This window comes from Peromyscus eremicus, chromosome 5, assembly GCF_949786415.1.
Source record: "Peromyscus eremicus chromosome 5, PerEre_H2_v1, whole genome shotgun sequence".
Taxonomy (NCBI): Eukaryota; Metazoa; Chordata; class Mammalia; order Rodentia; family Cricetidae; genus Peromyscus; species Peromyscus eremicus.
The window spans coordinates 124,075,595-124,089,950 of NC_081420.1; the positions used below are offsets into that span (position 1 = coordinate 124,075,595).

A 14,356-nucleotide genomic window follows, 5' to 3' on the forward strand; every position below is an offset into this window, starting at 1 on the left:
GACCACACATGTTCAGTAACCAAGCAAGAGGCTTAGTCATCCCTTATGTCCTATATAATCCCTGAGCTGCATGGTGGTGTAATTTACACAGTGTGATCACGCAGTCTATGTGCACGCATGGCAGAGCTCCTAAGGCCAAATGTTCATGTGCGGGGGCATCCATAAAAAGCAGGTCACAGACTCCTCCCCTCCTCTTCTCCTTCTTCCTCTCTCTCCATGCATAACCTTCCATAGGCCTAAAGCACATTCCCCTCTGTTCCTTCTAATAAACTCCTACAGTGGGTTTTGTCATACCTCCTGGCTTTTCTCTCACAGCAAACAGTGCCGCTTAATGAATAATACAGCACCACATAAAACTAACACTTGTAGGTAAAGAATGTAGGATAGTGTTGATGACGATATAGGCCATATATTCACATGTCTAATTGAGACACAGATGTTTGCTTGCTCCCTTGATTTAGAGAGACCGTACGATCCCATTTGCCATTTGTTTGCTCTGCAAACCTATACAGCTAAAAGCTTTGAGTGCACAGAATGTGGTGTCAGAATTCCAACTTTTTGAATTCTAAATGAGTAGGACTTTTTAACACACGTTCCAAATGTGAACATTTCATATTGGCAGTTACTTCCAAATAAGCTATTTTTTAGAATGATTCTTATACTGGGTTCAGAAATTGTGCTGAGAAATCCCTCCTTAGGGCTCTAAACTCTAGCAACTGACTGAAATCTAAGCAAAGGTTTCCTATTCTGTGTTTTTCCAGCCAGTTTCTAATTCCATCGCTAAAGACAACCAGGGAGCCGTCTCAGAAAACAAGCCTGTGTCAAGTTCCGCTCTGTCCCACACTAAGGCTTTCCTTTAGATGGAACAAAGTCTGAGTAATACAGCACGTGTTTCTGAAACGTCCCCAGTCCCTACAGCTTCCGGAATCCTCCTCAGGATCCACTAAGACCAGCCAAGTTAGGGAAGCCAACAGTCCTCCACTACCCTCCCCTGCATCCCTCCCACCACGCCCTTCGGTAACCTTGGTTACAGTCACGCCCTCCTCCGTAGCTGCCCAATCATAAAGGTCTGAGGTCTGACTTCACAGAAAACAGCTAAAGAAGTGAAAGTGCCAAAATCTTGATTTGGTTCATTTTCTTGGCTGTTCAGTGCTTTTTCACTGATGAAAATGGCCTGTGCGTGCAATAGGAAAAACTGGAGGCGATGGATCCGACCCCTGGTCACACTTATTTATATAGTTATAATTTTAATATTTGTTACGTTGTGTATTTGGAAATTGCATACAGCAGAAAAGGTAAGAGAGTCCAGCACCTCTACCCTTTCTTAGTCTGTTTGACAGAGTCCCTTTGTCAGCCTTTAATGCTTGGGGGTCAGAAAAACATTTCATCTCTGAACATTAAACAGACCCGTCTGATCTCACTTTGCCGCTACAAGTGGAGGTGGAACCGGGTGGAGAAAAATAGTTAATGTTGCTGCTTAGAATGCTTCGCCAGTACCCATCAGTTCCCAGAAAACTATTCTTGAAATCATATCTGCTGTGCAGATATTGGGCTTGACCAGATCAGATAAACTACCTTGAAAGCTACGTTCTGGATTTTATAAGCTTTTAGCCTGCTTCCTGGAACGAAAGGATTCCCGTTAGTTGGACTTTGCTAATTGTTTTTACGTTTGAAGTTCCGTCTTTTGTTTGTTTCTTTCTTTAATGAGATAAAGTCTCATGTAGACCGGCTGTTTTGGGACTTGCTTTGTAGCCTAGGATGGTCCTCCAACATCCACATTCTCAGTGCTTCTGTTTATTCAACGCTGGGGATGGAACCCAGGGCTTTCTTCATTTGAGGCAAGCAAGCATTCTACCAACTGAGTTATGCTGGCGACTTGAAGTTACTCCTCAGTCAAAGCAAAAGTTTTACAAAAGTTCCTCGTGTATTTTTTTTTTTTTTATGTATTTGTTGTTGGTGTATTCGTGGGATGGCCCACTTGTGGAGGTCAGAGGACGGACCAGTTGGGGGAGTTGTTCTTTCCTTCCATCATGAGTGCTGAGTGAGGACTGAGCTCAAGAGATCAGTGCAGTGTTGGAGGCAAGCCCCTTACCTGACTCATCTCTCCGGCAGCCTTTTGTTACTTGTTGATGTCACAACATGACATCATGTTGTGACATTACTAAAGTATTACAAGCAGAATAACTAACATATCCGTAATATATGTATAAAATGAACTTAGAATTATTAATAATAACCAGAAAGTACTTTATTATTTTAGAAAAGTTATGACATACCATGCACATGACCCCCCGCTTTTGAGTGTGGAAAGTATTTTAGTTAAATAATGTGTCCAAACGTGTCTGGAGGGTTATTTTGTTCACTAAACTTTTGTTGGCTTTCTTATTATAGTCCATATAGTTATTTAAGACTCTTACGATATGACATTAAGTATTTCTCATTTGTTCAGTTTTTTGTTATTTAAAATATGTCCACCTAAATTTAGGTATAGCAATCATAATATAAATATAATTTCCTCACTTAGTGTTCCTTGGAGTACTTAATTCACTTAGTATTCTCTTAGCTGTGAGCTTCAAGCGTAGTTTGAAAGTGCCATGAACCTTTAAGACCAATTCTAATCTGCGGTGTAAACTGCTAACACCCCAAGTTGAGTCCCTCAAGTTCTGACAGGGATGTTTAATGGAGGACGTGCGGGTGAGCCTGTCAAATAATGCACTTGGATATGCAAGTCTGGACCTCAGAACAGTTTCAACTGCAGGTACACGTCTTGTTTAATCTACTCTCTGCCATAATAAAGGCCGTAAACTGGGCTGTGGAAGATGGCTCAGCAGGTGGAGCAATAACCAGGAAACCCGACCACCTGAGTTCCCTCTCTGTAACCCACCTGAATGGCACCTATGGCAAGATGGGAGGTGGACACAGAATTGCCTGGAAGCTTGCCAGCCAGCTAGCCTCCACTGTGCAGCACAGCAGCAGAAACAAGAGACCCTGGTTCCTAAGCTGGAAGGAGAGCTGACTTTCCAGAGCTGACCTCTGACCTCCACACATGCACACCTGCACTCACACACACAGAAGCACATGTGTATACCATGAACTGAGTGCCTTCAAGAGGAATTTGTTTTGTCACAGTCTTGAAAATGATTTTGGAGTCAGATATCCTGGGGGCCAGAAGGTTGCTGTCTAGGGAGGGTACTCTCAGGTTGCAGATGGCCATACTCTTGCTGAATCCTCAGGTGGTTGAACAATCTCATTTTGAGATTGCCAGCCCTATGAGACTATGACCTCATTTCACCTAAGTCCCCATCAGCTTTATCTCCAAATATGGCCGTTTGCATTAGGGGTTAAGTTCCGACCTCTGAAAGGGGAGCACACCTAGGTACTAATGGTCAGACTGTAGACTGTCTGCAGTTAAAGAATGCTTGAGATCAAGGACACAGAGAAGGAACAGCAAAGACCTGGCACCAGCATTTCCCAGGAATTCACAAGGAACCAATGAAGTGAATGCCTGGGAGGAGGGTTTCAAGGGGACATTCTGAATACTGTCCACTCTTGCCAACCTGCCTGTCACTCTTCACAAGTAGAAAGGTCAGTGGGAGCTTAGTGATCACTGAAGCTGGAGGACCAAACCCAGAACAGAATTGTTGAAGTACGAATGTGTGGTGGAAACTTAGAATCCGGGGAATATATGAGTTTTGAAGATTTTGACTCCGAAGGAGCCTGAGAAATGATAGCACAATAGGTGGAGGGGACTGAGAAGTTTAAAGGAAGGTTTTGTTTTTGTGTTCAAGGTTAGAGGCTTAACTGGAGCATTTCCTCAAGATAGCTCATAAACAGCAAACAAGAATCAGATTCAGAAAGCAAATAACACACTAGGAATGGGCAAAATATTATGTAAAATTTTTTTTTTTTAGGAAGAGGAGGAGGAGGGTTCTTTTGTCAGGCTGTCCTGGAGCTCACAGAGACCTTCTGCCTCCCAAGTTACTGGGACTAAAGGTGTGTGCTACCACACTCTGTAACACCCTCTTCTGACCTCAGCAGGTACCCACACTTACACATGCACATATTCACACAGACACATACATAGAATTTACTAAAAAGTAAATCTTTTTTTAATTGCTACTAATTATTTGGGAAATACAAAGCAGTATTAGTAATCTAATGAAAATTTAAGACAAAAATATTGATCTTTATAGTTTTAATGTCAGAATCTAAACCAATGTGTTCTTTTGTTTTTCAAGGTTGGAATACACACTAAAGTATGGTTTATTGCTGGTATGTTCATGCTGGTGACGGTACAAGTATCCTTCTGGGGGATTCTGCAACACTTGGTGCATTTCACACAACCTGAACTTCAAAAACCTATTATGAGGTCAAATCTTAATGTATTTGCTATTACTACTATTGACTGACTTAAATCATAAACATATTAAGTGTTTTTTATGTTTTACTTTCTGTAGGATTCTTTGGATGGTCCCAATATACAGTTTAGATAGTGTAAGTATGTTTCATTGTATTGCATTAAGAATTCTTGGGCTGGAGAGATGGCTCATTGGTAAAGAGTACTTTGCTCTTCTAGAGGACCCAGGTTCAATTCCCAGCACCCACATGGCAGCTCACAACTATAATTCCAGTCCCAGGGAACCCAATTTCTGATCTCTGTAGGCACTAGGCATGAACATAGCACATATGCATACATGTAGGCAAAACACTCATGCACATAAAATAATAAAGTAAATATTTTTAAAAAATCTTTTATGACACCTTTTTTTCTGGTTTTCTGAAACAGGGTTTTTCCATGTAGCCCTGGCTGTCCTGGAACTCATACTGTAGACCAGGCTGGCCTCATACTCAGAGACCCACGTGCCTCTGTCTCCCCAGTGAGTGCTGGGATCAAAGGCGAGCGCCACCACCACCTTGCTTCTCTTCTGACACTTAACTATGCTTACTAAAGAATGCTTAATAGCCAGGCAGCAGTGGCACATGCCTTTAATCCCAGCACTCGGGAGGCAGAGCCAGGCAGATCTCTGTGAGTTCGAGGCCAGCCTGGTCTACAGAGCAAGATCCAGAACAGGCACCAAAACTATACAGAGAAAGCCTGTCTCAAAAAACCAAAAAAAAAAATGCTTAATAAAGTAATAAACACAAAATATTGACTTTTAAAAAGAGATTGATAGTGAAATTTTTCATGTTTTTTTGTGTTTTTGTTTTTGTTTTAGTTTTTTTTTTTTTTGAGACAGGGTTTCTCTGTGTAGCCCTGGCTGTCCTGGAACTAACCCTGGAGACCAGGCTGGACTCAAACTCAGAGATCCTCCTGCCTCTGCCACCTGAGTGCTGGGATCAAAGGTATGCACCACCACAACCCAGATTTTTCTTTCTTTCTGTTTTTACTTGTTATTTGTTTTTATATTTTTGAGACAGGGTCTCACTATGTAGTTCTGGCTGTCCTGGAACTCACTATGTAGAGCAGGTTGGGCCCCAAACTCACAGAGAGCCCCCTGCCTCTGTTTCCCAAGTGCTGGGATTAAAGCCATGCACCACTGCAACTGGCCAAGTTCACTTATTTTAGTGTTGGTAAGGAAGATATTATAATGAAAAATGCAGATATTTCAAATATTTTTAATATGTAACTGTTTTCCTTGCTCGCTTGCTTAAATTTAAGATTAGGCTCTTAATCTTTTAAAGAATGAAATATTGTAATTACCCTCATCCATACGTAGCCACAAGAGAATACTTTCCACCCCAGGCATCAAAATGTGCTGATGCTCAGTTCCCTTATATAAAATGGTTAGCATCAGCATAGTGTGTCCCCTGTCCTTATGGTCAGCTCTAGATGGTTGATGACACCTGATAAAATATCAGTGCCATAGGTAGGTAAGAGGACCTCCATGAGTTCGAGGCCAGAGTGCAGACCTGGGGTCAGGGGCTGTTACAAATATTTCTGCTCCAGGGTTGGCTGAACCCATAGATGCAGACTCTCATAAGGATGCTGATTGTTCACTATCATGCTTTTTAGTTACTAAGTCTTTTATTTGTACCCCACTCCACTCCAAAAAAGAAAATAAAAGGAAAAAACACTTTCCACAGTAGACACAACTAAAGAAAATGGCTTTAGCCAGATGTGGTGTTGCATCCCTTTAATCCCATCACTCAGGTGGAACTCTTAAGTTGGAGGCCAGCCTGGTCTACATAGTGAGTTGCAGAACCCCCAGGTTACATAGACCCTATCAGGGGAAAAAAAAAAAAAAAAGAAAAGAAAAAAGAAAAAAAATGCCTTCAGTAGCATTTTCTGAATCAGTAGCATTTCTCTTTAACATCTGTGCTTTTCCATAGTGGTTGGCCTTAAAATTCCCCAAAGTTGGAATATATGCCGATACCTGTAGAGACTGCTATGAAGCTTACCATTTATAACTTTATGACCTTCCTTACCAATAATTTAACAAAATTCGGATCCCGAATATAATGTTACACCTGGAAGCAAAAGATCAGCAACAGCATCCCATTCCACTCTGCTGCTGTCCACCATGGGCGATGGGAGAGTAAGTGTGTTTGGTTTTGATGGGCCTCTGTGTGGGTCTTAAATATCAGTCAGCTCTCTGCAAGGGGTGGGGACAGTAGGCAGAGCCCTTACACTATGTAGCACGTAATACAGTTTGAAAGATAATAAAATACATTTTTACAATGTACATGTTGAGAGGTTTTTTTTTGTTTTTTGTTTTTTTGTTTTTGTTTTTATTTTTACATTGCTTACCCCAATAGAAAAGTTCATCAATGTAATGAGGGAGAAAACCTTAGAAAATGTTTAATCAGCATCTTTTTTACAGTTGGGAATTGGAGTCTAAATGATGGTGCACGTGATCACGCAGCTAATTGTCTTGTACTTGTCTCCCTGCTGAGACAAAGTCACTGACAAAAGCAACTTAGGAACACAGTTGAGGGTGCAGTCCCTTATGGTGGGAAAGGCACGTGGCAGGTGCATGACGTCATACTGCATCTGCTGTCAGGAAGCAGAGAGGAAAGCCGGAACTCAGCTCACTGCCTCGTGTTCAGTCCAGGGCCCCAGCCTGTGGATGGCCACCCACCCTCAGGGTGGTTTGCCTTGTCCCAGGAAATCTTTCTGTAAACATATTCACCAGGAAGCTGCATCCTAAATGTCAATGCTTTATACACATGCATGTGCACAAGCTCACAGTTCATTTGTGCCTCTGTTTTTCTCCTGTGTTAGTTAGAGCCATCACTATCAATTCTATCAGCAAAGTTCCTGAGATAATCAGTTTTATTTGACTCACAGACTCAGTTCATTTGGTCCTGTTGGTTTGCAGTGTATCATGGCAAGAGTGGGAAACAGGAAAAGACCAAGGTCCCAGCACCTTCTTCTGTTCCTTCTGTTCTGGGTTACGCTATAGTGGAGCTGAAGGGAGGCTTTAGGAGATAAAGTTATTAAATATTTTCAAAATGGTCTTCAGATTTCCATGTTGCCACCACATTCTTACCCTACTATCATTTAGGAGGACGAAATTGGCAGGATTCAATATAATTAGTGTCAGCTGTCAGCGTGATTTTAATTTGGAGGCTTTGCCATGTTCTGATGCCACTGAATAGTTGAGATGTTATGTTCTCTTTCTTCTGCAGAACGCTGCTCTTTTGATGCAAACTGGGAGTCCTGCAGTACACTGTGATCAGACCAATTACCACTCTTACAGCATTGTAAGTATGGCCTTCCCTTAGCTTTTTTTCTTTTATCTTCATGATACATGACTGGGAATATAGCTCAGTTGATAAGAGTGTTTGCCTTGTATGCACAAAACCCTGGGTTTAATTCTCAACAAGACAGAAAACAAGTGTAGTGATTCATGGCAAATAATCCTAGCACTTGAAGGTAGAGGCAGAAGAATTGAGAGTTTAATGCCAGACTAGGCCCTATCTTAAAAACTAATCTCTATTCTTAAATGGAAAAAACAAATAGAAAAACAATGTTGATTAATAGTGTAAATACGTATATAAAAGCTGGATTCCATTACAATGAACAATGCAAAGGATTGCCACGATTTTCACATTCTTTGAGAGCAGACTGTACAACACATCAGAAAACCAAGATTAGGCTTACTAAAGTAAACAGACTTACTGAAGTAAACAGACTTTACTAAAGTAAACAGACTCTAAATTTTAAGTGTTGCTACCACTACACCTTAAGAATGTGTTCAGGGCTGGAGAACACTCAGTGGAGCACTCAGTGTTAACAGCACTTGGTACTCTAGCAGAGGTTTAGTGAAATCTAGTTCCAGAGTATCCAGTGCCCTTTTCTGGTCACCAAGGGCATTGCATGCACATTGTGCACAGTATACATGCAGGTAAAACATTCATATGCATAAAATAAGTCTCTAAAGGGTACGTATTAAGATACGGGTTTACTTGGTCAGTCATAAAGTTGATTTTTGCCATTTTTAAGGGTATGTGAGACGGTTGGTGTCTACGATGAAGGGAAATTTGGTTTCTCCAGTGCAAGGACTTACTTGGTTATAAGAAATTATTTGTCACAACTAGTAAGTAAATCTTCATTCTTCTTAATTGTACTAAATTTGTTTCTGTTGCTAAATATTATCAGATACTATTTCTTGAGAAAAAAATTACCTTTTACTTTGTACATGGAACTTGAAACAGCTTTAATGTATACCTTTATACAATATAGAAGTACAGTAATATGTTCATGAATGATTTGGTGACTTACATGCAGAGCTGTTTGCTCTTGTGACCACACAGCCTTGTGGGGATAAGCATGGTGTGCCTTCTAAACAAACAAAACATAATGCAATCGGCCGATTCAGTGAGAGGAAAAAGTCTAATTGGCATGAGAGAATAGAGTTTAAATAAAAACACAAGAGTTCACCAGGCAGTGGTGGTGCACACCTTTAATCGCAGCACTTGGGAGGCAGAGGCAGGTAGATCTCTGAGTTTGAGGCCAGCCTGGTCTACAAAGTGAGTTCCAGGACAGCCAGGGCTATACAGAGAAACCTTGTCTCAAAACAAGAAAGAAAGAAAGAAAGAAAGAAAGAAAGAAAGAAAGAAAGAAAGAAAGAAAGAAAGAAAGAAAAAAGAAAGAAAGAAAGAAAGAAAGAGAGAGAGAGAGAGAGAGGCAGGGAGGGAGGGAGGAAGGAAGGGAGGAAGGAAGGGAGGAAGGAGGGAGAGACAGAGAGAGAGAGAGAGAGAGAGAGAGAGAGAGAGAGAGAGAGAGAGAGAGAGGAGAAAGAAAAAAGAGAAAGAGGGAAAGAGGGAAGGAAGGAAGGAAGGAAGGAAGGAAGGAAGGAAGGAAGGAAGGAAGTTTATAACGGAAATAAATGAGGTCTGTCTCCAGAGCTTTCTCTCATGTTCATCTCCATGACCAGCAGTCTTTTTTCTGGGAATGTACTCTAAAGAAATGGTAGAAGTGTTTTTGCCTTCTGGGATGTAATGCCCATTATAAGAAAGGACTGGAAACACTCTAAACCCGGTGGACATAGTTTGGTCTTCCCATTGGCATTTAGACAGATACTAAAAGTAAACCTTATGAAACATACACAAAAGTTAGCTACTTTCAGTTGAAAAAGATATTGGGGAACAAAATTTCATTTTAGTTCATGACAGATATTAGAAAATTGGGTTATGACTGTGGAATGTGCCTGGAGTGTTTGCCTATCACACAGCCCTGGGTCAGATCCCAGCATGAGGGTCACAGTTCCTATGTACAGAGAAAGGGCTCAGTGTTAAGAGTCTGTTTTTAATGGTACTAGAGCTAGAACCCAGGGCCCGGGAGTGTGTGACATGCACCCTGGGTGGTCCTGCTCCAGTGCAAGGGTCTGAACTTGGTTCTTGCTTTACTGCTCTCATATCCTGAAGTATTTTAAATGAGCATAAAGTATCTCCTGGTCTTAATGGGGAAAGTAAGCTTCCAGAAATGCTTCTTGCTGTTGAAATGCTGGTTGGTTATTATAACTGACTCTAAAGACGTGGGCACTTATTTTAAGAAGTAAGGCCAGTTGGACTTACACACTGCTCTCAAGGAAATTGGTTTGTGTGATGCAGATTTCATGATCACAGTTTTGCTGAAACTCTACTTATTTAACGTGTTGCCTTATAAACTGTGTGTGTTGTGTAAATGTTACACGAGAGACTAGCTAATAATAATAATCAAGTTTTTATAAAAGTGGTGGTAATTTGTGTTGCCTTTTTTTTTTTTGACTGAAGGAAACCTTTCATTCATATCATTTGTTTATTGCTTTGAGTTCCAGTATGTGAACACTTAGAAACATATTCAGGAAAAATGTTACATACCTCTCTTGAGAAATCTCACATATATGCATCTTCAGCAACATATTAAAAGCACTAGCCGGGCGGTGGTGGTGGTGGTGGTGGTGGTGGTGGTGGTGGTGGTGGTGGTGGTGGTGGTGCACGCCTTTAATCCCAGCACTCAGGAGGCAGAGCCAGGCAGATCTTTGTGAGTTCGAGGCTGGCCTACCAAGTGAGTTCCAGGAAAGGCGCAAAGCTACACAGAGAAAGCCTGTCTCGAAAAACCAAAAAAAAAAAAAAGCACTAAAACGTCAGTAGACTCTGATTTCGGCCTTAAGGAAAGGTTCTGTCACTGTCTTCCTCACAACCTTCTGTAACTTCACATCCAAGTGGTTCTAATGGCCTCTTCTAGTATCTGCAGATACTGCACATGTATCATATACATACATGCAGGCAAAATGCATGTATGCAGAATGTTGAATGTTGCTTTTGTTTCTAGATTGCCATGTGCTGCCTCCTGCTGTTTTACAACATGCTGAAGGAAGAGCTCAGCCCTATAAAACCCGTTGGCAAATTTCTTTGTGTCAAACTGGTAGCCTTTGTCTTGTTTTGGTAAGTACTGCTTGCTCTTAAATATTCTCATTTTATAAATGCCAGTAAAACTGTTGGTTAAGGGAGTTTTTTAAATAATGTGAATACAATGCCAGGCTCAGTGGTGCCTGTCTGTAATCCCAGCTCTTGGAAGACTGAGGCAGGACTACCATTCAAGGCCAACCTGAACTAGGAAGATGTCTTTGGGGCTGGAGAGAGGCTCAGCAGTTAAGAGAGTGTGCTGCATATCCAGAGGACTGCAGTTTGGTCCCCAGCACCCATGTCTGGCGGCTCACAACCTCATGTAACTCTAGCTCCAAGGGGTCTGAAGTCCTCTTCTGGCCTCTGTGAGCATATGCACATACCTGCAGTCAGACACACACAAGAACGTCTTTTTAAAAAAGCCATCCCTTCAGGTATTGTAAGATTTACAAAAACAGGGATGGTGAGATGGCTCAGCAGACAAGAGCGCTTTGCTGCTCTTGCTCAGGACCCAACACTAACAAGATTAGTGGCTCACAACCTTCTGTAACTTCAGATCCAGGTGGTTCTAATGCCCTCTTCTAGTATCTGCAGATACTGCACATGCATCATATACATACATGCAGGCAAAATGCATGCACATTAAAATAAATATTAAATAGTTTTAAAAAGATAAAAAAACAAATAATCTTAGTCATGTGTGGTGGTACATACCTGTAATCCCAGTATTCAGGGAGAGGCAAGAGAATCTCACATTTTGAGTTTGAGGACAGCCTGTTCTATAAAGCAAGTTGTAGACCAGCCTATTGTGCCACATTGTGTTATCTTGTATCTGAACAATCAAAGAAGTAGTCAGATGGCCACTGTGACATTTAAAAGATGAAGATAATTTGAGATAGCCTAAATATCTTGATGCTGGGTGTGGTGGTGTGTACCTTTAATCCCAGCACTCCCCGGGGAGGCAGAAGCAGGTGACTCTCTATGAGTTCAAGGCTAGCAGGGTCTACATAGCAAGTTTGAGGCCAGTCAGCTACATAGTGAGACCCTGTCTCAAAATGAATAAATTACCTAAAATCTGTCATAAATAAAACAATATCAATTGGGGAGAAAATATTTAATGACAGGGAATGTTTATCAGTGAGTGTCCTTTAAAACACAAGGTAGGGCTGGAGATCCATCTGTAGCTTAAGTTTTCATGCCTGGCCCAGAGTCAGGACAAATCTCTCTCACCTGCCAGTCCCACAGCCTCAGACCCAACCAAGTAAACACAGAGACTTATATTGCTTTCAAACTGTATGGCCGTGGCAGGCTTCTTGCTAATTGTTCTTATAGCTTAAATTAATCCATTTCCATTCATCTATACCTTGCCACGTGGCTCGTGGCTTACCGGCATCTTCACATGCTGTTTCTCATTGTGGGGGCTGGCAGTGTCTCTCTGACTCAGCCTTCCACTTCCCAGCTTTATTCTCCTCCTTGTCCCGCCTACACTTCCTGCCTAGCCAATGGCCAATCAGTGTTTTATTTATTGACTAATTAGCAACACATTTGCCATACAGAACATCCCACAGCACTTCCCCCTTTTTTTTTTTTCAAAAAGGAAGGTTTTAACCTTAACAAAGTAAAATTACATATAATTTGGGAATTTGGGCGTAGCATCTCTTACTACTTCCTGCTGGAGGGGGGCACTGTATCTTATGGGGATACAAAGAAAATTTTAGGATTATGGAATAGTCCGTGAGGCTGTATCGTCTGAGCCAGATGCCTTCAAACTGTTCTGGATGTTGGATCATCTGGGCCATGGTGTCATCGGAGACCTTTCAGGGGCTCTTGGCTGGTCAAACCTGACGTATCTTAATCTGGAACAAATCCATAGCCTTTGGCTTTCTGTGGGAACAAAAGCAGAGACTCCTTTCCAAACTAACATATCCTTTTATCCAAATTTTGAAGTCAAGGTACCTTTAAAATATACATTTTGGCATAACTCAACAGCTTTTACAATCAAATGTTTTTCTGCAGTTAAAAATCCCAAAGACAACACAATCCAGATTCTCTGTGTAATATCCATTTTTACATGGCTTATTTTTTATACTACCTTTTCTGTCTCTTTAATGACTTTATTTTTTAAAACTATGTATTTGTTTCTATAACTCTATATATCACCTTTTTTGTCTCTTTCAAGCCTACGTATCTTTTACACACATTGTAAACTATTACATCTGAATCTGTCTTATTGTGAATCTCTTGCCTTAAACTGCAGCAGCTGTGGCTGCTGGGTCCGCCCACCCCAGCTTCCAAACATGGCTATGTTTACCGCCAGCTCTGGGAGCTATCGTGGGTCTATGCTTTTATCCAAGCAGCATGTAGTCCAGAAACCTCTTTTTTTTGTTTTGTACTGTCCAAGTCTAAATCCACCATGCAGCTTAATGTGCCACTTGCAGAGGCCTGATTCCCGCCATACTGCAGGTTGAGCACGCACGCCAGGAACCCACCAGTAGCTGAAACCAGCAGCTGCCGCTCATTTGAGAAAGACAATTAGGAAGCTGTTTTTAGCTCCGTTTTAGAATCTTTTTTCTCAGTTTTTAGGTGGAAACTCTTGCCACCACGTTGGACGCCATTTGTAGCTTAAGTTTTCCGGCCTGGCCCACAGTCAGGACAAATCTCTCTCACCTGCCAGTCCCACAGCCTCAGACCCAACCAAGTAAACACAGAGACTTATATTGCTTACAAACTGTATGGCCGTGGCAGGCTTCTTGCTAACTGTTCTTACAGCTTAAATTAACCCATTTCTATAAATCTATACCTTGCCATGTGGCTTGTGGCTTACTAGCATCTTCACATGCTGTTTGTCATGGTGGCGGCTGGCAGTGTCTCTCTGACCCAGCCTTCCACTTCCCAGCTTTATTCTCCTCCTTGTCCCACCTACACTTCCTGCCTAGCCAATGGCCAATCAGTGTTTTATTTATTGACTAATTAGCAACACATTTGCCATACAGAACATCCCACAGCAGTAAACCTTGGTTTGTCATGTTTTGAAGTGGAAAAAATGTTGAAATATGAATATAATCTGGATTATATTTTAAAAGTTGACACCCTATATAACTTTGAAAATGTTAGCATTTTGAAAAACTAGATTTAAAGCCAAAGATGATAAATATTTTTGTGGCTGTTGTAGGATTTCATCATCTGCATCGAAATGTTCCTTGTGGCCATTGCCCATGTACATTGCCATGTATTCTCCTACAAACCCTACGTGCAAGAGGCAGAGGAAGGCTCTTGCTTTGGCTGTTTCCTGCCATGTGGCATGTGTCAGATGTCAGAGATGATTATTTCTCAACAAGTAAGATGCCTGGGTAAGTAACAGCTGTTTAACTTCTGTTAGTGTGAGTGTGTATATTGGGCGGGGTGGGGGGGGGGGAGTGTCTGCATGTGTTAGGACAGGATGGGTACTAAGAGTTATAGAAACAGTCAGATCCAGTTTAGCAATTCAGTAGGGCAAAGGAGAAGGAATTCATGAAATTGCACT

General features: G+C 41.5%; 1 protein-coding gene across 1 annotated transcript in view; it reads left to right on the forward strand.

Annotated features, from left to right (window-relative positions):
• Nucleotides 1–6,414, forward strand: part of LOC131911149 (rho GTPase-activating protein 10-like) — a gene marked incomplete at its 5' end in the record, with an annotated part of 61,747 nt that extends 55,333 nt beyond the window's left edge. The window contains 4 exons of the mRNA XM_059263087.1: nucleotides 3,912–3,993; nucleotides 4,239–4,369; nucleotides 4,458–4,494; nucleotides 6,331–6,414. Coding sequence (XP_059119070.1) covers nucleotides 3,912–3,991 — 80 coding nt within the window. The remainder of the gene's footprint in view (nucleotides 1–3,911; nucleotides 3,994–4,238; nucleotides 4,370–4,457; nucleotides 4,495–6,330) is intronic.
• Between the last annotated feature and the right edge of the window lie 7,942 nt (nucleotides 6,415–14,356).